At 36.7% G+C, this 21,869-nt stretch overlaps 1 protein-coding gene across 1 annotated transcript in view; it reads left to right on the plus strand.

The window, feature by feature from the left end:
- The window catches only part of MBOAT2 (membrane bound O-acyltransferase domain containing 2), an 89,818-nt gene that overhangs the window by 50,490 nt on the left and 17,459 nt on the right, over positions 1-21,869 (plus strand). Inside the window, exons 4-7 of the mRNA XM_057371580.1 lie at positions 6,062-6,157; positions 10,000-10,055; positions 16,366-16,420; positions 17,213-17,396. Of these exons, the coding sequence (XP_057227563.1) occupies positions 6,062-6,157; positions 10,000-10,055; positions 16,366-16,420; positions 17,213-17,396 (391 nt within the window). The remainder of the gene's footprint in view (positions 1-6,061; positions 6,158-9,999; positions 10,056-16,365; positions 16,421-17,212; positions 17,397-21,869) is intronic.

Raw genomic sequence — 21,869 nt, forward strand, 5'->3', positions numbered from 1 at the left:
TCTAAATGATGGAGAATTCTGTCCACTTGTAAAATTTGCTTTAAAATGGCTGTCAGAGCCRAAAACCTTCAGCTGAGGATTGAAAATGGATGGAATGGGATAGCCAGATTGCTTATTACCAAAGCATGGTTGTATGAACGCTTCCTTCTCTGGAAATGGGCTCATAGACGGTCTTGTTTTGTCATTTTAATTCTTGTTTATTTAAATGTATTTTGGATCTCCAGTTGAAGTAATTTGAAGGGACAGACTAGTGTGTGAATCAGAGGTTCTGAGTGGCTCAGAAGGACTAATATTGCTTGTATTTTAGAAGCACACACGCTCGGAGTCTGTTATTGTTTACATGATAAAACGAATCCATTTTCTAAGAAATACTGATAATGTATGTCAATAATGCATCCATAAACAGGAATTGTTTTAATAGGCATCTGTTTTTGGTGTAAAAGCAGCAGATTAGGGCAGACTAGTTTACCTTGTGCCTCTCAGATAGTCAAAACTACACTAAATCTTAACAGTATTTTTATTGGCTTGTGCTGGGTAACTGCTGAATTACATAGATGTTTAGTTTTGACACTTTGGACTTCTTTTTGATGTACATTTTTCCCTTTGAAGTTTTGTAAACAAATACCATATGTTCTAACGGCACAGAGTTGAATTTCTCTGTGTGAACAATGCAAACTGATTATGATCATTAGAAATTTAAAAACTAATACAGCTGGATTTTAATAAGAATTCAGTTCTGACTCTAGATTCTTAGGGGTTTTTTTTTGTTTTGTTTTGTTTTTTTTTTTTTTTAATTTGACATAATCTGTGGAAAAACAAGCAAACCCAGGCAGCAGCTTTCAGCACAGGGCTTGGGAAAACTCAGAGGCTATTCTGTCACCTTTTCTAAAAATCAATGTAGTGTAATGTTACATGGTGTCTAGGTTTGCCTTTTGAAAGAGAATAATTACCCATCTAAAGAAAAAGGAAGTATTTTTTCCTAACATAATGGGAGATGTGCATCTTGACTRGACATGAAGCCTTTATTTCAAGGCTAAATCTGTAGTATATGCCAGCTAGCTGGTAAAAAGCACCCTGTGTTGATTGGTTTATTTAACTTTCTTCCAGCAAAATAGCATATTGTGCTGTTGTCCTTCCACTGCATGAGAAGAGCCTAAAATAACAGAAGCTGTTATGACATCTCCYAAAGCCTGCCTTTGTCAAGGTCACAGTTCTATTTTTGCTGCATTTTGTGCAAACAGAGATAGGTATGGTAGCAACAAATATTTTATAAATYAGATGCTGGGTCCCCCAAAAATGTAAAATAAAACACAAGTGCAACTCCCACCCCTTGTTATGCAGAAACATAACATATATTGGCTGATAGTTAGCCTGGGTCTGTGTACAGCTCAYCTTGCCCATCAGCAGATACAAAGTTCTAGGATTAACCTGTGGATGTTCTTTCTTGACTAGCAACCCAAAATTTCTGAGGAACACAGGTAAAAGAAGGGAGTTCTGCTTTTAAACCACGTGTGTCACCTTTCTATTCTTAAATACKTGGAAGCTTTATATAAGTAGGTTCTGCTAGCTCATTCAGTGCTATCAAATTTGTATATAGGTATGCTGAAAATGTAGAAATTAACAGCTTTTTCCCAAGTGTATTTGGAGCAACAAARGGTGGTAAAGATGAGGGTGTGTTTTGGAGCCAGAAGTTGATAGAGTAGTGTGCTGAGGCTTATTAAACATGTGGGTGCTGGGCTTGAATCTGGGTCTTTGAGGTGCTGATTGAGTGTGGGAGAGTATCGGGAAGCAGCTTCTGTGCTTCTTCTGTTCATCTGCACTCCTGGGCACCTCTGTTTGAGCTCCTGCTGTGGGGAGGGCACAGTTCTGGATCCTGGGCTAGATGGAGACTTTGCCTGAGCTAGTRCTGCCACTGCTGTGGAGCCTTTATGTCCTTCTCTGTTAAAGATGATGTGGTGGGCAGGATGGTTGCTGGTGTCCTGTTTTTGACTGGGACAGGGTTCATTTTCTTCCTAGTAGCTGGTACAGTGCAGTTCTTAGGATTTAGTATGAGAATAGTGTTGATAACACMCTGACATTTTGGTTGTAGCTAAGTAGTGCTTACTAAAAATCAGATGCTTTTCAGTTTCCTGTGCTCTGCCAGTGAGYGGGCRYACAAGAAGCTGTGAGGAAGCATGGCCAGGACAGCTGCCCTGAGCTGGCCAAAGGCATATTCCATACCATAGAGTGCCCAGGTCAGTGTATAAGCTGGGGGGCCTTACACGGAAGGGGACTGATCTGCTCCTCAGTAAGCAGGTGGTGAGCAATTGTACTCAGCATCATTTTTCTCTTGGGTTCTATCACTCTTTCTTCCTCTCCTTGTAATTTCTATTATTATTAATATTAGCATATTTATTATTATGATACCAAGTTGCAGTTATTAAAATGTGATTATCTCAACCCATGAGGTTCACCTTTTTGTTCCAGTTCTCCTTTCCACTGAGGGCAGTGGGTGGATGGTGGAGGCAGTGAGGGAGTGGCTGCCAGCTGGGTTAAACCACRATGCTGTGTCATGTTGAGTGAATCTGTAAGGTGCCACTGGATAAAAATGCTTTGCCTGTAGGAAAAAAAAATCAACTCTTCTAACGAAATCCAACTGCTTTGAACTGAAGATGAGCAGTGCTGGTGTGAATGTTCTGTTGGCTCTGCTAAATTTGTGAGGACAGTGAAAAACAGGGGCACAAGGATGAGATTGATGTTTTCTGCATTAACAGAAAATTCAGGAGTCTACTTAATGTTAGCATAATAGGAAATGTGTATCAAATTCCATCGGGATGTTTGGAGACCAAAAGAAAGCTCATGTAATGGGAAGGAACTGAACCCTGTATATCTGTATATTGGTGTGTGTATATATATAAACACACCCGTATATCCATAAGATGAAAGGAAACTTTTTGATTTTATGCAAGTAAAAAATCCTGATATGTATGTTGCTTAATGTTATTTTTCAAAAAACGACTAGACAAAAAATAATGAATAGGACAATGTATTTTATTTGCTAATAAGGGGTTAATTTACTTTTTTTWAAAATAGAATTGAACAGATGTTCCTTAATGAACACTTTCTGTWAAGTTGTACATGCGGGGATTGCTTACTTAGTATTTTCTATGTTTTGTAATATTTATGTCTATGGTTTAAGGTATTTCATTTATAATATGTTAGAATATACTTTTTAAAAAAACGCTGAATAGTTTCCTTGATATGTTTCTTTTTAAAGGAAAGATAGAGGTTTATGGGTAGAATAAATATTATTTTTAGGGTTTTGGGAAGTTCAAAATTGTAAGGARTTGAAATACAATATGGAATACCTGTACAAGAAAARCTCTTCTGTATAATAGGCTAYCCAGTATCATTCGCTTAAWTTTTTTTTGTTTTTTTAAACATTAAATCAGGAGTTAAGCATATCACTGTGTTCTTTCTGGTCTTCATTGCCACAGTGTCTCCCAGATATCTGAATTTGTTACGTCTGTTGATAGATAAAGTAAGGTCATATTGACAAAGATCCTGGGAATTAGTCTCAGACATTTTGTAAATGAATGTTTTTGTGTCTTTTTGTTATATAGTACACTTTTCATTGCAGGTCAGTTTGTCTAAAAGTTACTTGTAATAATAACAATGTTGGGATTTGCTTGTAGCTTTCATGTTCAGTCTGAATTGCTTTTGTCTTTATGCTCACAAGAACATTATTCATGAGAAGCAAATCTAGAGCAACATGGGCTTTTAAGACCAATTSCTCCTCTACTGGAGAAACTTTAGCCTTGGGTAAAACTGTTGCATTTGTGTGCAGCCTGTAATTAGTTTTGTAGTTGGATAAAACTTGATGTGGTTGAGTTCTGCAAAAAGTGCAAAAATTTTCTGATCTAAGGGGCATTTTTGGTGAATGAATCATTTAAGAGATTAAGAAACATGCAGTAAGAGTACTTTAGAAAGTTCTGAAAGTGTTTTAAGATCTGTTTTGGATTTTTTAAGGTAAAGGTGGATTTGTATGAGAGTTAGGATGATCAGCAAGTTGCACTACAAACCTGGAGAAGAAACAACAGGAATGATGCAAGCTGTCATAAACATTTTAAGTTTCTTTTAGGGAGAACATATTGCTGCACTTTGCCTGATTAAATGAGATTTCTCATCAACAAGGGATGGGATGTGGCATGACTAATGCACAGAGATGAATCTGGAAGCTGAAAAGCAGTATGGGTTGCAAGTTCCTGTGTTTTACTCATCAATTAAAAATGTGCAGTCTTCCAATTTGTGTGTAACTTGGAGCTATGGCTGACATAGCTGGAAAATAGTGAAGATTCATAGTTGAGTTTGGTGAGTGCAACATAGCAGCAAATTTCACTGCTCTGTGGGAAGACAGCTTTTGTTTTAGACTGAAAAAAAAGAAGTACAGAATCTAATCAAGTTTAAGGTTTTTTTTTCCCTTCTTCCATTTCTGCACTATAACTTCAGTGTGGGTCTTAACTGAATGTTGTGAGAAACCCCTGCCGTTGATGGCTAATATGTATTTCATASAATCGTGGATTAGTTTCAATTGAATTTTAAAGGATATCTAGTCCACCCTTATGAGCAGGGACATCTTCAACTAATTCAGGTTGTTCAGAACCCCATTCAACCTGGCCTTGAATGTTTCCAGAGGTGGAGCATCTGCTRCTTCTCTGGGYGACCTGTGCCCAGTGTATTCTTACYACRAACACTTCGGTACCAGTTTGTAATCCAGTAAAATACTGGATTTTTAATGTTACTGTTTCTGGTTTATTAATGTTATTGAATACAGAAAAGAAACTTGCTGAAGCAGACACMCTGAAATTATTTTTTTCACCAAAATGTGTAATTTAATGATGTATCAGGTAATCTGCAATTTCAAAGTTGGATGGTTTAAAATATTAAAATATTAAAATTRAAATATTATGTTTTAAAATATTAAATTATTTATATCTARCACATTTTTTTGATTGAAGGTTAAACTACAACTGTTCTGGTGCCAAAAGTCAGATAGAAGACTCATTYCTAAGACCTTAGATATTCTTACGTTAACATGCTTTTGCAAAGTATTTATCTGGAAAAGAAAGGAAAATCATGTTCCAAGGTTTCTTGCAATGTTYCTCACTAGTTCACCTAAATCCAGTCCTGGTTGTGATTTTCAGTTTATTTTATGAATATTTTCATTCTAAGTGGATTTTTGGTGCATTATACAGTCTGCTGTAAGGATTGCACATTGGGCTTATGAACATGAAATAAAGACTGTATCGTTCATACATTAAAGTCCTAAAGGATTACGTAAGTTCCTGCTTGCATGCACTGTCCTTTTGGACTTCAGCAAATGTCTGGAAGATTTTGGATGGTGTATTGACATATCAATTCTCAGTAGTGTGTTTTTGAGAAAACGGTATGTAAAACTAATTTTATCGTACAAATGGCACTTTCATAAGGTGGTTCTTATATATGTTTGTTCATATGTTTTTTCTTACATTTAGTCAGCATGAGCTTAACAGAAGGCATCCTGTTCCTTTTTCACTCAGCTATGTTTTAATATGTGTATTTGAAAATYAATTGCCTTTTCCAGTTCCTTTGAAAATGGCAGCAATAGGATTTGTGATACTGAATTTTGGATGTATAGCAATATATGCAATAGAAATTATTTGATGTATCATTTTCCAAACTTCTCTGCTTAACTCTGAATTACAAAAAAAAAACTTAACTGTTTCATTCTCTCTTTATAGGACTTCCAGTTATTACAGTGGCAGTTAATGTTATAAATTCTAGGCTTTATTTATGTGAATAGTATTTTGGCTAATAACAATAGAATTCATTTGGTTGTATTGCACACTTTTAAAATAAAAAAGTATGTGCTTGTATAGATTAAAAACATTACCAAAGAAACCTCAGGCAGAATAAAAGTGTAATTACAGATTCTTGTTATGTAATATTCACTAGAAATAATTGGAGATTAAACTCTATTTAAAGAGTAGTTTATTCAGTGGAGAAATGTTTATAATTATTTTTTTTCCCATTTTCTTYCCAGGTATTGCTTTGTTTTTGCTTTAGGATACCTCACTGTGTGCCAAATTACTAGGGTCTATATCTTTGATTATGGACAGTATTCTGCAGATTTTTCTGGGTAAGAATAATAGTCTTTCTGTCTTGTCCTCCTAAGTGATTCTGTATCTGTTGTTGTGGGATTTTTTTWWYSGKTKSYTYCCCCCCAAGTTAATTGTGTCAAYCTTCAAAACTTCRGCAGAAAGCTGAGCCTGTGTGTGCATATTGGCACACATRTTAATATATATAAATAACTGTTCTTTAATCATACAAACTGAGAATTTTTGTAAGCAGCTGTGTCTTGTTAGAACCACCAATGTATTGTCTGCTGCTTCCTGCTCCTRTCTGAATGGCATAAAGGATTTGGTGGCTCTAAAAATTTTCTCTCTTTGTTTTTTCCCTTAGTCTCTGCTACCATCCTTGACAGCATGATGAATATTGAATTGTGTCTGGTGCTTGCCTGGCACAGTCTGATACCAGTTTTTGAGGAAAAGCTGAATGTTTTATGGAATTTAGCTTTTAGCTTCTTTCTTTTTTGGTTTTATGTTAGGTGTTCCAGAAGGAGAAAGCTAAGGAGACAGGCACCTGGATGGTGAGGTAGTTACAGAGACCTTGGAAACAGAAAGTTTTGTCACTATGTGCCCTCATTTTATATAATAAAGTTACACTTATATTTGACTYGAACTGTATAGGAGCAAAACAGAATTAAATGGGCACAATAAGAATAAGCCATGTTGGTTTCTTCCTTCTGCTGCAGACACAGAGAAGTGAAGCACAACATTTCTTATAAATAAGTTTGCTACTGTGATAGTGCTTTTGTTGATTTAAAGGAGAGTGTGCATTCTGGGAAAAAAAAAGAGATTGGCGAGTGTTTGCTGGTCTGCTTAAAATAATGCATTGAATACTTTCTAGGGATAATGTGAGTGGCAGTGGTCTTCGTAGTTTAGCATTACCTGTGGTAGAGTTGGACTTGTTATCCCCATTACTTTTCAGTCTTTATTGATAATAGGCATGAAATCCAGAAAATTAACCTGTGGGCTGAAGCCAAAAGCTCTTATGGTTGAGTTCAGCTTTTCTGTCATCTTTATCTTTTACCTTCCAAAACATCTTTCTACATTTGTCTTACATCCAAGTGTCTGCCTTCAAGCCAGAGATCCGAGTTCCAGTTGTAGTCAGCAGAGATGTGATGGAAGTGGACGGCAGAGCCTGGAGGGCATTTCAGCTGACCCACCACTAAGGATCTACCTGAGCGTGAACTGGGTCACTCGTCAGATGCCCCTGACTATTGACTACATCTCCAGTGGCTATATGAGAGCTTGCAACACAGATATGTGCAGAAACACACTAAAACTAGATTTATTGATGTTGAATTTAATTTCACCATTACAAATGAAATTGTAATCCAGATGCTGACCCTTCCACTTCACTGTAGGGCCAAAGTGTACAACCTTGGCAGTRATCAAAGCTCTGAGATGACWCTGGAAGCGGTGCACTTGCACTTTRTTGTTCTTATTCTCAAAACAATTAGCAGAGCTTGAGCACACCAGTGCTCAAATGTGACTGTACTGCTTTCAGATAGCAGCTGGCTTTGTGGCTCTGATGGTTGGTGGTAGCTGGAAKCTAAAAAGCCTTCTGATATTGCTGAAATTGATTGCAAAGTGATTGAAATTGATTGCAAAAATCAGAGATTTTTGCTAGATCTAAACAGGCCCAAAGATTCCCACATCCCATCCATGGAGATATTCAAGGCCCCTTCCACCCCACACTATTCCATGATTTATGAGCTCTCTGTTCTGGACAGAACTGTTCTGAAGCCTAGGTCCAGCTCTCTGATTGTATGTTTTGAGCTGGCAGATTTAAACCAACCTTTCATGCACTAATTTGGGAGCTTGCTGTATGGATATCACATTAAGTCTCTGGCATACACTGCATATGCTCCCTTGACATGAGACAGATKACTTCCAAAACAGGCAGAGAAAGAAGACTCTCTCTGGTTCTGGGAAAAGAGAGTAAGCTCAAGAAAATAATGAAAGTTGCCTAACCAGCTGTTGAACTGCAGCACGAGCAAGTTCTTCTAAAGGTGTCAGCATGAATTTGTATCGTGTCAGCCCCAAAAGAGCTTGGAATGTACATTTACCTAGATATTTCTCCTGGCATACCACCTGTCTGAGGTGCCCAAACTGAGGAAATTTGCTCAAAATTTGAAGGAAGGTCTCAATGCATTGAGAGCGGAGAAAGCTGAGGATGCCTCGTGCTGGAGATGCAATTGCTTGTGCAGAGCTGTGTGGTCCTGGCTCCAGTAATAACAGATCCCAGCTGCCTTCTTTGCCTCGCTGCCAGCACCTAAAAGGGATTGTTAAAATCCTGCTTCACAGCCTCACTGTGCCAGGAAGGACTCTTCCTCTTTTAATCTCTAGATTGTTGCTCCTCAGCCAAATATTTGATGATACTGGAATAGCCACTTCAGGAGAAAAAAAAAATTGAATACCAGGGTCTGCTATGATAACAATGACAGATTTATCAGCTGGAATTAATGTAAGGGCTGACTGAGTTCCTCCTGGACTCCATCCTTCTACCAGGCAGAATCCATGCTGTCACATGTCTGCTTACAGAAAGAAAACCCATTATGTTTAGAGTCAGTTGGGGATTTCTGCCAGCACCATGCAGGCCTACAGCTTAAATGCTAGAAAGAGGTATAAGGGATTTACCAGACTATCTATTTCTGTTTAGTCTTCTTCCTTTATGATCCTTGCATGTCACTGTAGTCTTGATATCAGGATTTTGAGGCACTGATAATACAGTAAGCTTTTTTTTCTCCTGATTGCATTTTGAAGACTGGAAATAATTGTGTGCTTTGAAAYCATTTTAACCATTGCCTAAAAAAAAATCCATTTGATGCACTGAACCATCTGGCAGAATACTGGTGTAGCCCTGTTAATGAAGGAGGACTTGATGGCTTTTGGATTTGTGTTTCTCTGCCAACTTAATGTGTTATAAAAATATCAAGTGCACTGAAGATGTGAACAAAACTAAGTTCCCACTGTACACTGTGATTATTTTATTGTGGGGGTTTTTTGTTGGTTTTTGTTGTTGTGTTTTTGTTGTAGTTTGTTCTTGTTGTTGTTGTTTGTTTTGTTTTTTTTTTGTCTCCAGCTCAGATATTTCTGTAAATACAGCTCTGGATATGTTTTTTGAGATCTGATTTTGAAGTTAAATTTTTTAATTTTAGTAGTTTATTTTATGCATTCCCCATCCATTCCCTGCCCCAGGGAGGGTGTTTGCATTGTTGAGATTCACAAGGTAAAAGCTCTTAGATACTATGAAAATGGTACAATTTCTCAGTACAAAACTGACTTGGCTAGCAGGGAAGAATATTTCTTGGACAGTTTAAGATTCATTCAAGTGTACCAAATTCAGAACAAAGTGAACTCTGTTGGAGTCAGCATAATTATGCTGAGTTTTTGTTTTGCCAGATATGTGTTTACTTGAAACAAATAATAATTCTCAAAGGAAAAATCACATATAGGATCAGCTGTTAGTAGAAGCCATGGAAGTGGTCTGCATATCTAAATGTCCTTTTTTCTTTACTCTTCTCACTGTAAAAAAAAAAAACAAAACCAAAAAACCAAAAACTATATTAGTAGAAAATACATGTGAAACACTTTGGCTGTATTTATAGAACCTAATGCAGCAATAAAAGACAGGTGTTATCACATACTATATTTAAGGCTTGAATTCTTCTCATTACATTGAAGACTCTTCATGGCTTCAGCTAAGACACGAATCACTTTGTTCTGGCATTGAAGATCTTCCAGTTTAGAGTAGTTAACCTGGACTACTAATATAAAAKTTCCCTGGTATTTATAAGTGAAAGAAAATTCTTAACTTATATCTAAATTATTCTTTCTTCCTTTTTTATGACAGTCCAATGATGATAATTACACAGAAGATCACTAGTTTGGCATTTGAGATTCATGATGGTAAGATTTCTTTACTGGTTTTAATTTTTCATACAAAATAAGTTAAAGAAAAGCTTGTCATGAGTCAGTGAATTACTTTAGACCAGTTTTGCGTTTTAGGGAAAAATTAATTTTGGTGTCTGGATTGTTTCTTTTGATGCTTATTAATGAAACTTCTGAGAAACATTGCTKGGACTCTACAGAAGCTCTAAAAACWCTAACACTRGGTAGAAGATATGACTTACCAGAAGACCAGTGACACTTCTGGAGTCAKTTTCTAAAGACCACTGATATTTTTTCGGGCTGGGGTAACTCTTGATTGTARGAGTTAAGAACTTCTTGATTCAGAGATCTCTGTTGCTGATGGATGGGTAGAAAAAGCTCCTGTAATTGCAGTTGTTRAGCTCCTTTAGTTTTAAAATGCTTRTTCTTGAGCTCTTCCCTRGTTGGTGTCAWATATGCTGATTGTTAYAAAACCTTTGTATGTTTCATTTTGTTTTATATTATTACACTCACTGCTAACAGGGAACAGGGAGATTTTCTAATTATGTTTATGCCTTCTCGCCTGTCAGATGTATCCATCAGATAACTGGGCCCTGGTTGTGACAATAAATCCTAATGTTGGCTTTTGTGGGTAGGATAGCTATGTTTTCAGTTACCTTTAAATTCAAAGGAGTAATTTTCATTTTCAAGTTTGAAAATGTCATCTAATAAACCTGTCCAATTAGCTTGAATCACTTGGAGCTATAGCTGTCAGTTGAAGATTTGGGAGTGTCGCTCCAGACATCTGGATCAAGACTCCTGCTGTTCTGAAATGGCTTTAGTAACATTGTGCATGAAATTTAATGTGTTTTTGTCTCATATGCATCCTAGCTTAGGTGCTGTTGGTGGGGCTTTTTTTCTATTCTTGTTAAGTGGCACTGTCTGCAGAAGCCTGTAGACAACAATGTTCAGGAATATGAAAAGTTGGGAAAAGACCTTTGATTAAGTGTTTTTTTATGGATGRAAATGAGTAATGCTAGGCATATCTAGTAGGTCAAAGACATTGATGTTTATCTTCCAGAGAAAATATATTCAGAAGTAGTAATCTTGCAAGCTGTAATCACCTGGAGTTCAGAGTACACAAGTTAATGGAAACAGGTTATTAGAAGGAAGTAGTAGTTCTAGTGTCAAGCATGAATGCTTCATCTTACTACTATTTTGCTAGGGGAAAGAGCTATTCTGAATTTGCTGACATCATGCACAAATAGTGGAGTGGTGGTATGGAAYAAGCATGTGAGTGAAATCTTTAAACAAATGTTTCATTTAGTCAGCTCTATTTTTAACTTCCATCATGGACTAGACTAGATTTTTTTCCCATTTAAATTAATTCAGATAATTTGTATTTTCCTCTGCATTTCTTTATAGATACCACTGAATTTTGAACATCAGTCTTAMAATTTTGTTCCTTGTTGACATCTGAACTCTTTGTCAGTCCATGAGRAGTAGTTAATATATTGGAAAAAAATCTCTCTGGCTGTGTCTGCAATTTAGCAGAATCCTTGAGTTGCATGGTCACAGCTACAGTGTGAACGTGACTTTCAGAAGACGGTGTGACCAATGTGAATTCAGGAGCAGCCGGTAGTCTGGTGTCAGGAGATGCTAAAATGTACAGGGGAGACTAAGACTGCATTAAAGCAAAGGTTTTTAGCCTTAGACAACCTAAAAGGGATCCTTCATGAAAAATTAATGAAAACAAGCCCTGCTGTCAATGGGCTTTTGTTCACTGTACAAAAGCCCATGTTTCCACTGGAAATTRCTTAGAGATATACTGACAGGAGAGGAGATAATGTTGAAAATCATTCTACTAAGTGATTAATGGCACYCTGAGCCTCTAGTCACATCAGCTTGGCTGTATGAATCACCATTTTTTACCAGTACATCCAAGGAGAGAAATAAGAATAAACAGCTGAAAAAAAAAGTGTTGGTGTTTTGGAAGTTCCTGGTAAACTTCAAGATTCCAGTTGCAGCAAGGTTGGTTTTGTGGTAAAGGCCAGTTTTCTGARCTTGATCTTTCTTGACTGCTTGATGGCAGCCAGTTCGTTGTGTTCAGCTGGTTTCGTTTGAAGGTGCTGGAGTGAACTGAATGTAGCCATGAAGGCCACTCACTCATGCTGCATAATAAAGTGTCTGTCTAGGTAAGTGGATATGCTTGCTTTCAAGCTGAAAACTACTATGGAGTCCCATAAACAAATAACAGCTACCCCTATAACTGTTGCACCCCTGTAYTCTTATTGTGAGGGATTTTTTTAAGCCGGGAAGTTAAATGCAAGTTGCATAGGATTTGGACTTGATGATCCTCTTGGGTCCCTTCCAACTCAGASTATTATGTCATTCTGTGCTTTAAGCTTGCTGTATAATRCAGACTCTTCAGAAGTTTACTTGGATCACAAACTTACAGCTGAAGAGATTTGGGGTATGCCTTTCATGTATTCTGATTTACATTTCGAACTTCAGTCTTGGATACTTCTTACCTTCCAGTTCCTTGTTACTCAAACAAGTACTGCCAAAAAAGAGTAGTCAATGTCTTAACATTTGCTTTGTAACATTTGCTGGCATCTTACATGTATTTTCCGAAGAGAAAAATGTTTTTACATCATTTGGAAATTGCTGGTGTTCATAGAAATTCTTTATGGCRAGATTTAGATTTATTTATGCAACATTTCAGGCTAATGACAGAGTTAAGGGAGAAAAAAAATATTTTTAATCAGAACAAAAAATTTGTAGCTGTTGAAAAAAAAACTTTCTGAATTTGTCTAACTTGTTGCTTTCTAATATTTCTGTTAATTGTATCAGTGAAATTGCCATGTTGTTTTGGGTTATGTTGGTTTTTTTTTTGGTAACTTGTTGCTTTCTTATTATGTTTAGGAGTTCCTTTTAATGTTCTCTCTCCAATTACCTCTTGATTTTTTTTTTTAATTTTTAAAGTTCTCTCTCTTAGGATAGTGACAGCATGGTGATTATTGTTTCAGTATCAGTGACCAAATAATTTTTTATACATTTCATTAGTGGTTAAAGGAATTATATTGTATTTTCCCCCTTCTAAGTCTTCGAGTATAGTTTTGTGCTTGATTTTGCTTGTATGGCTCTCTGCATATTAAGACTTGTAAATTTTCTTGCTTTTTCTGTATTTTTTTTTTTAATTTTACTTGGCAGGCATTCATACCTGTTTGTTTTTGTTGCTGCCAATGTTGTAGTAACAAGTAAAACTGTTATTGTCTGTCTGTCTGTCTTTGAATCTTAAAATGTTTTGTTAACAACATGCATTTGGACTCAGCTGATGATTCTTTTCAGAATTTACTGTAATTGCAATAGAGCCTGCAATAAGATCTCCATGTTTATTACTAATATATAATCCTACATCTAAGCATTATTAGTTCCTGATTAGCCAGATTTCCGTACAAACACAGAAGTGGCTAAGTTTAACCACAAAGCTGGGGTGGTGCCATGATATGTTTGCGAACACTATTGTAGTAAAAGCACAGTAGTAGTAATAATATCCCACAATAAATCCTATGTGGCAGGATAGTGGTGTGTGCCTAAAGGTGTTGGGTTTGTTACTGTTGGGATATGGGCTCTCAAGAAGGAATGTARAGCTAGAACTTCTTACGACCTAGGCCACATGGGAAAAATTTTGTCACTGATGATTTACGAAAGTCTTTTACCAAGCAAGGAACATAGGAGTATTTCCTGCTTTACAGATGAGAAAATGGAGTTATAGTTGCTGAGTGACCAAATTGTTTCACCTCTCTAACAGATGTTCGATAAAACCCATTTTCTCTAATCTCTGCTGTGTGATTTGGTATCAACTGAGAGCTGCAGTTGTTGTGGTAGTATCCTSCTTTAGGACAGGGAAAGCAATTCTTATAATCCCAAAAGGAATGTTACAAAACCTCCTGAGTTCCCTAGCAGCAGTGTGCTGCTGAAGCGGGAGTTCTTCATCTCCAGTGTGCAGTAGGTAGGGAACAGCTATGGTTTATGAGCTCTCTGTTCCCATGGGCCTGGGAAACACTGGATGTGTGTATATTAATTCATCTCATATTGAATAAACATTAGTGTAAGAGCACCTYTTCCATGTATATTTTCTGTGGTTTCAAAAATGGTAATGATAGCTTCCTGAAAGCTTTCAAGAGTATGACAGAGATCAATGGTTTCTTGTTCTTGCATGCTGTGCAAAGATGATAAATGGGCCTTCAAGGCACTGAGAAGGCATTTAAAAAAACCAAAAAACCAAACAGGGAAAGCCACTAACCTGACCTCAAAGAATCTGCTGGCTGGAGGGAAACCTTAGTGAGATAGGGAAATGAAAAATTAATGGAGTCTTACTTGGATGTTTAAACATCCAACAGCAAGCACATTCCTCACAGGGTTCTTTGGGCCTTAAATGACTTCGTATGTATGTATGTATGTATATAACTAAAACCTGTTTTAAATAGACCAGTTCTTTCCTCCTACCTCTCCAAAACCACRGATCATGTTTCAGTGGTTACATTCTTCTATTTCAGGTTTGAGRGTTTTTTCCTCCTTTTTCATGCCACACCAGTGATGTGAAATATTCCACTTGATTTATTTAGTGGCTAAGCTGGTTTTAAGCAAGTTCATTTGGACACACTGGGTGATCACTTCTTCTTTCTGACTTAAGGGTAAAATACTTGGAGAAGATGTGAAAATGTAATGATGAGGAAGAGAAGSTGCTGCATGAAGTTAGGGGGTGATARTTTGTTCTTCCATTTCTTKCCTTGAGTGGGTGTGAATGGGGATGARTTTCCACTGTGAAGATCAGGACCAAGGAAGGCATTTTTCCAGATCCTATTGAAAGAGAGGAGATGGCAAGTTGGTAACCCCTCTGTATTCTCGTCTTTGTTGRAGACTAAAAATGTGATTTTGAAGTCATAAGTATGTGTAGATCATGGTCACACTGGAGTCACACTAGACAAAAAAGTTATCTTCTTTGTAGATAACAAGTGTTTCCATGAGTCATAGATTTAAATTAGCTTTTACTTCCCCTCAGCCCCTCCAGTTGTATTTTTTTTTTTTGTCATAAGGCTGACTGATTTTGATATCAAAAATTGGCTCCACTTGAAACTTACTCTATGCTTGGATCAAGTATAAGGGCTCCCCTCTGGATTTACTGGCACCAGGAGTGGGGTTGAAGGCAAGCTTTCTATGAGAGGAGGAGGATCTTCTGTAGAAATAACTATTTTTATAAAGCACCTTGGGTTTTCATGTTTGTATTACTCTTTTGTCAAACTTGGGTAGAAATTGTCTGATGGGTTTAAGCACTGCTATGCAGGAAGATAATTGAAGTGTGATCCCATAAACTTAATTTCCTTTAGGAAGTTATGTGCRTAAAAATACAAAGTTTTTTAGTACTTGCAATGGCAAAGAAAAAATGCAAATATGAACAGCAGGAAATGGCTGCATGTGGGAATGTCTGAGCCACTGGAGAAGGCTGCAGGAGGAGCTGAATTGATCATTCTGGCAGGCAGTGAGCCAGGGCTGTYTGAAGGAGGGAGCTCTACTTCTTTTGTTCCCCTGAATTAGTGTGTTTCATAATCAATGAAAGTGTTGAAAGTCCTATTTATTACTTTTGTCTTCTATGGGAGTACAGATTAGAAGAGTATTTTTCAGGAATAGGTCACTTGCATTTCAGAAATCGCCTCATATGGTAAGAAGGTGAACTCAGTCTTGCTGCTGAATTTAGGCTTGGACTGCCCCCTTCTGCTAGCAGGGGTTAGAGCCTCTTGTTAGTGYTCAGGAAAAGGCACCCTTTACTGCCATGCCTGCTTCACTGCACCTTGCTCACAGCCTTTACTTGCAGTGCAGAGCTCTTCTTGGTTCTGCCATAAGTTTTGAATTGCTGAAATCTCTCTTGGACTGTGTTCATTTTATGCATCAAAACTGCAATGATTAATGCAGTGTTTGAGGCTTATGCAGTTTCCAGAATTGGGTATAAAGGGTTTTAAAACCTGTAGACTTCGAAGTCTYGCCCAATGTAGAATTATTTTTTCTACAAGCTTTCTTAATGCTTTCCTGAAATTCATGTGATTTCTTATTTRGGCACTGCTGGATATAACTGATGATATGAGAGTTTGTGATTTTGTCAACAGAGGAAGAATTGTTTGATCCAACTCCAGCAAAAATGTTATGTGACACAATASCTCTGAAACTGCTTGAGGCGTTAAATTACATTGCAGCATGAGGCTTGCTTTGCTGAGTAAAGAAACTGCTAATTAATGTGGGGGGGTTTACATTTTCTTTATTTTTTCTTTTTTTTTGTCCTCTTCCCTAGGAATGTTTCGGAAAAATGAAGACTTGACTCCATCACAGAGGTGTTTGGCTGTAAGGTAKGGCTTTCAGGCATTCTGCTTTGGGGATGTTTTGTGTGTCTTATTAATGCTCTGTGCAATTTCTACAGRTCACATTCAAGACATAGTTTACAAGCTCACGTAAAAGAGATCCATGCTTTTATATATTTGTAGTTAGRTTTGTACATCTGTTGTTCTGAGAAATACCACTAGGAGTAGGTTTTATAGTTATTTTAAAACATTCTAAATTCTGTGTAGCCTGTGCAAAGTAATACTATATCAGATAGGAGACTAGTTAACAGTACACATATAAAGTAGCTGGGAAGGAACATTGTTAAATTCTGTTTTTCGGTATTTAACTTACCTTTTCTCCTTTCTTTATTCAGGACACTTCAAAGTAGTATGTCATCTTTGGCAAGGGAGTTTTGAGATATTTGCTTTAATTGAAATTATTGTCAGTTAATACAAACCTTTGTTTATTGATTCAATTGTAGARGGGAAAATAGAGAACTTAATACAGTTGAATAAACACTTAGGAAAACAGCCTTTTCTTTCCTTCATCAGGCTCAGCTTCACKCAAACACCTCTACTGAGCAAGGAGAGACTCAAAGTTCAGGAGATGTGTCTGAAAATGCTCAGTATGGATTGGAAGGAAATGTGTATGTGTAGAGTGTTTCAAGCTGTGATTACAAAAGGCAGGCAAACTGCTTTGTCCGTGTGGTTTTTACTGCAGTTAGAGCAAGYGCTAACGTGGAGTGTGACTTTTCCTGCTGTGCAAATCCTGAAGAACTACACAATCCATCTCACGAGTTGCTTGTCTTTGAATTACAGACGCATGCCAAGTCTACTGGAGTATTTAAGTTACAACTGTAATTTCATGGGTATCCTGGCAGGCCCGTTATGCTCTTACAAAGACTATATTACTTTCATTGAAGGCAGATCATACCAACTGCAACARTCTGAAGCAAATGGGAAGGAAGACACAAAATACGAACAAACGGATCCTTCCCCAAATGTAAGATGTATGACCCTTGCAGTGCTGATGCTTATGTAATCATTGCATGAAAAGCTTGGTTTGCACTCTTCATTTACAGGCATAACTGCTGAGCTGTATCTGGAGTTCATTCATCAACAGAATTGTTCCCTGTTCAAAAAGTTATATGCTTATTTTTTTAGGGCAGGTTTTCTCCATGGTTTCCAGTCTGAMTCTTGTGGATAAAAGCAGATTAAATTGGAGCTTCCTAACAAGCTTATGGGGTGAAAAGCCATCTTTAAATTAAAACAATTCATGCATGTTCACTTCAAAGCATATACTGTGCATAAAAACCAAGTCATATGTAACAAATTGAAAAAGTCATAGAAACAGTTTAATTTTTCATGCTTGCGGGCACGTAGAGAGGTATTAAAGACGGGTTTTGATCTGAAGGTGTAGTAAAAGATGTACTAGCCGTAACACTATGTATAGTACTCCAAACCACATAATTCTTTTTTTCTCTTTGTTCTGKTATTGGAGAAGAGACCAAATACATAGAGAAGATAGCCCAGTTGATCATGCCATACAGGAGAGATTGTAATACCTGAATTTAAATCAAAACGTCACAAAATTTGTTACTTTTAAAATTTAGTCCAATTAGTTTAATGCCCAGGATACTGAATATTACTTTTTCACTCATTTAATTTTCTCTTAAATAGTAATGTATCAGGCATTTAAATTTGCATGTGCCTGAGATAATTCTTACCACAAGTAAGAGCCGGAATTATCATGGGGTCAATTGGAACACTTCACATGGATGGCTTTTGCTAATTCCGGTACCAGTTACTCAATGTTCTGCTTATCTTATGGAAGCCAGCTATTGCTGGAGCAGATGAAAGCATTCCCACATGTAGCTGCTTGCCYTGTCCCACCATCTAGAGGTTGGAGCCCCACAGCTCGGCCAACAGGGAGTGCTTCCCAATCAGCTGGGGAATTTCCATCCACTTCCATTCTTGGGAAGTGGGTGAGGACTCTTTGCATGTTCCATTCTACYTATCCTGTGTGGTTGTAGTGGCTTGCACCACAGGAATGTAAACTAGTGGCTGGAGAATGGTAACCCTTGAAGCTGCTCCATGAGTTGTCAGAGCACATAAGTTCACACAAGTGAGCTGTGGAGCGAGTTAGGAAGGGTGAAAGACACGAGGAGAATTCCTTGCATAGACTGAYATCACATGGCCCATGCTCTACTTTGGTGTGTTGTATTGACAAAGTTGGAGACACTTTTGTTTATAAACATTGTTTTGGCCCAGTGAAGTCTTGTGTACTAAAATCCTATTTCTGCAGAAAAGTATTATGTAGTAAAATCATTGCAWATAAATGGAGGTAAACCAAATTGGCCTTTATCAGTACTTCTGGACACACGACTACTGATTGCCTGGTAGGACTTCCTGGCTTTTTACCACATAATCTTGCTAGTAATCTGGACAAGGTCAGTAGAAATAAATGTAAACCTATGATGGCTTCTTCTCTCAGGTAAGTGGTTTTCCCTAAAATCAATTGCTCTTAAGATGCTTGAAAGTTTTGCGATTAATGCTGCATTAGCTTTTGACATAAAAACAAAGAGAAGCTGTTTATGCTCCTGATACTTCATCTCCCAACTGGTGTTAATAGAAATCTGGCTGCATTTTATAACACCAGTGAGTATTGTGTGCTTTTGGAGTAAGATGAATGATAAAATTTTATTGCATTTGCTGCATCAGTTAAAGCATTCATTGTCTTGTTCTAGTTAAGTAACATTAACTTTATATTAATAGTTTAAATTTGTTATTATTTCAAGAAGAATAAATTATTAGGTGACCTAAAAGAAATTTAAATGTAGTGGGGATCAGCAAATGTTAATGTCATAAATAAAAAAAAATCTTGAGCTTAGTTACAATAAGTTTCATTTCTTGTCAAATATAATTACATAACCAAAGTGGTTCATGCCAGCCTCCTCCTCTATACTGTGTGTTGACTGCATGATGTTAACTTGGTTTAGTACTTTTGCTGTGTTCATTGCATGTTAAATTAATCAAGTCGCCATATTAAAACTTACTTCTTATGTCCCTCCTATTGTGCCTTTTTGCAAGCTATCAGTTGTTGGTGCTCAAAGTGGTGTCAACTCTCAGAAATTAATATCTGTCTTTGTAAGTTTCTTTTTATTATGGCTACCCTTAAAATACAAGATTCCTGTCAGCAGATATCTGCTTTCTTGCTTGTTATGCAGACTCTTCCTACAGATTACAATGTTCTTGCTTAATTTTCTATAATTTTTATCTGGGGTACCAACCTTCCCAGAATAAAATGCTTTAATACAGTTCAATATTATTTATTATATACTGATTCTTTATCAGCCTAAGAACAAGTTCATTCAAATAAAATTTTTGAAGGTTCCTCTCTACTTTTTTCCATTTTCRCATGTTATACTTGTTTATGCAGTAATGTATTTCTAAAATGTCTTAGCTCTGTGAGTATTTTACCTTTATTTCTTTAATTAGAAAGCTGTTCCTGAACTTTTTTCTCTGATTAGGGATCTAGCTTTCAACCTATTTATATCCCCATCTAATTTATGCACATTTAGTTTTGTCCTGGCACTGTCTTCTAATTTAAGTACTTTCTTCCCTACCCAGTATTGATCATATTTGATATTTTTATACAGGTATGCCCAGTTGTTCATCAAAACTAAAGAGCCAGGTCTTTTTACCTTTTTGTTACAAAATAATTTTTATATCCTGTTTCTTCTGAGGTCAAWGTTATCCTGCATCTTACGGTCTTTTAATCCCTTAACAGAACAGTTGTTTTGCTATGTTGAAAACTTTAAAGAGTAAATTAGATTAAACTTCAAGTTACTTCATACTTGTAAAAACTGACCAACCCTCCTGTGTGACTGTGCAATCCCAATGGGCTGTGATTGCCCATTTATACTTGGCAAAGAAGGTTTTATTAATTAACCTGGTTAATTAAATAATAGGAAGTGAATTAATGTTTTACCAAATGCATTTCAATACATAATTGAACAATTATTTTGTTGGTGTCAGTGCACAGTGTTGTCTGATTCAGAAAATTTGATCTAGTCTGAAACTTAACTTGTGAAAAAACTGGTGAAAAATGACCACCCAAACCCACCAAACAGCACAACACCACCCCTTCCCACCAAAAAAATTTCAAGCAAACAAACCCCAAACAAAATGCCAGAAATCTAGGTTTTCATCTGATCTGTTTCTCTAATCTGGCTCAGCCTGAGGAGCACAAGCCAAACCTGCAGCGAATGAGTGGAGGCAGGGCAGGGCASTGCTTTGCATTGCAGCCTGTGTTTGGCTTTCCTTCAGGAACTCTGCTTAAACCAATCTGGAAACAGCAGCTCCCTGACTTTGTAGAAGTAGGAGATTCATCTCCTCAGAATTTACTAAGGACACTAAGATCCCTCATTCTGATCCCTCTAAGGGGTATCGGCATGCTGGGATTTATAATTATTGAGTGAAGTAGTACAWTTTTTTTAAAAGAAGTTCATTTTATAGCAGAGTCCTGTAGTTCATTGTTTCTTTCTTAGAATAAATTTTGTTGAAACCCTGATGCTTTTCCTTAAAAGAAGTGTTTTCACCTCCACAATTTAGTTAAGAATTTTAAGGGAGGTACAAAGCATATTTGGCATGGAATAGGCAGATGAATAATTTCTGTTTACTAACAGAAAAATTGGTCAATAGAGGAAGTGGCACAAAGCAGGTCTTTAAACAGAGATAATATTATTTGTACATGGCCAAAACATTTATTTTAGACTTTGTGATTATCTTCAGATGGAAAGCACTTATTCTATATATTCATGCTTATGTTCTAACTTGCATGTTACTGTTACCAGCTTATAAATATTGTTTCTCATGCAAAATTGAACATTACTTGTAATTATGGCTTAGGCTTAAATCCTTATGAGTGTCTTCAGAACTTTGGGGTGATGCCTTCTGCTCTTTACAAATATCAAACTTTTGCATTTGTCAAATACTGCATACCAGAATTAAAAKCGGTTAGTTTTAGTAGCAAATGATTTTATGAACATTTATTTCTTCTTMAGATCCTGAAGGTGTTAAGTTAATTGAACTTGCCCTCAGCTCTAGCAAAAAGAGAGATTATTAATAGTTCTAGAATAACAAAGGAATGCTTTTAGAAAATTATTGCCCTTCACGTTGAGCTCTTGTAAAAGAATAAAGTACTAAAATAAAGTTTATTGGAAAGCAAGTAGAAACAAATAATTAAACACCAGCTTTAACCATTTATAGGTTGTTGTCTCCTGAATTATCTGGCTGATGTTTGTTTAAATAGCTGGGATTCCTGATCCTCTCTGAAATATCTTCTGAGATRAGCCAAGTGAAATATATGCAGTATCCAAAAATACTCTCATTATTTTACAGCTTTTCCAAGTCTAATTTTTTTATTAGGTTGTACCACTCCTTAGGTCTGTACAGCTGGGTGAATCTTTGATAY

This window comes from Malurus melanocephalus, unplaced genomic scaffold (assembly GCF_030028575.1).
Source record: "Malurus melanocephalus ecotype Western Australia unplaced genomic scaffold, MMel_1.1 scaffold_6, whole genome shotgun sequence".
NCBI lineage: Eukaryota > Metazoa > Chordata > Aves > Passeriformes > Maluridae > Malurus > Malurus melanocephalus.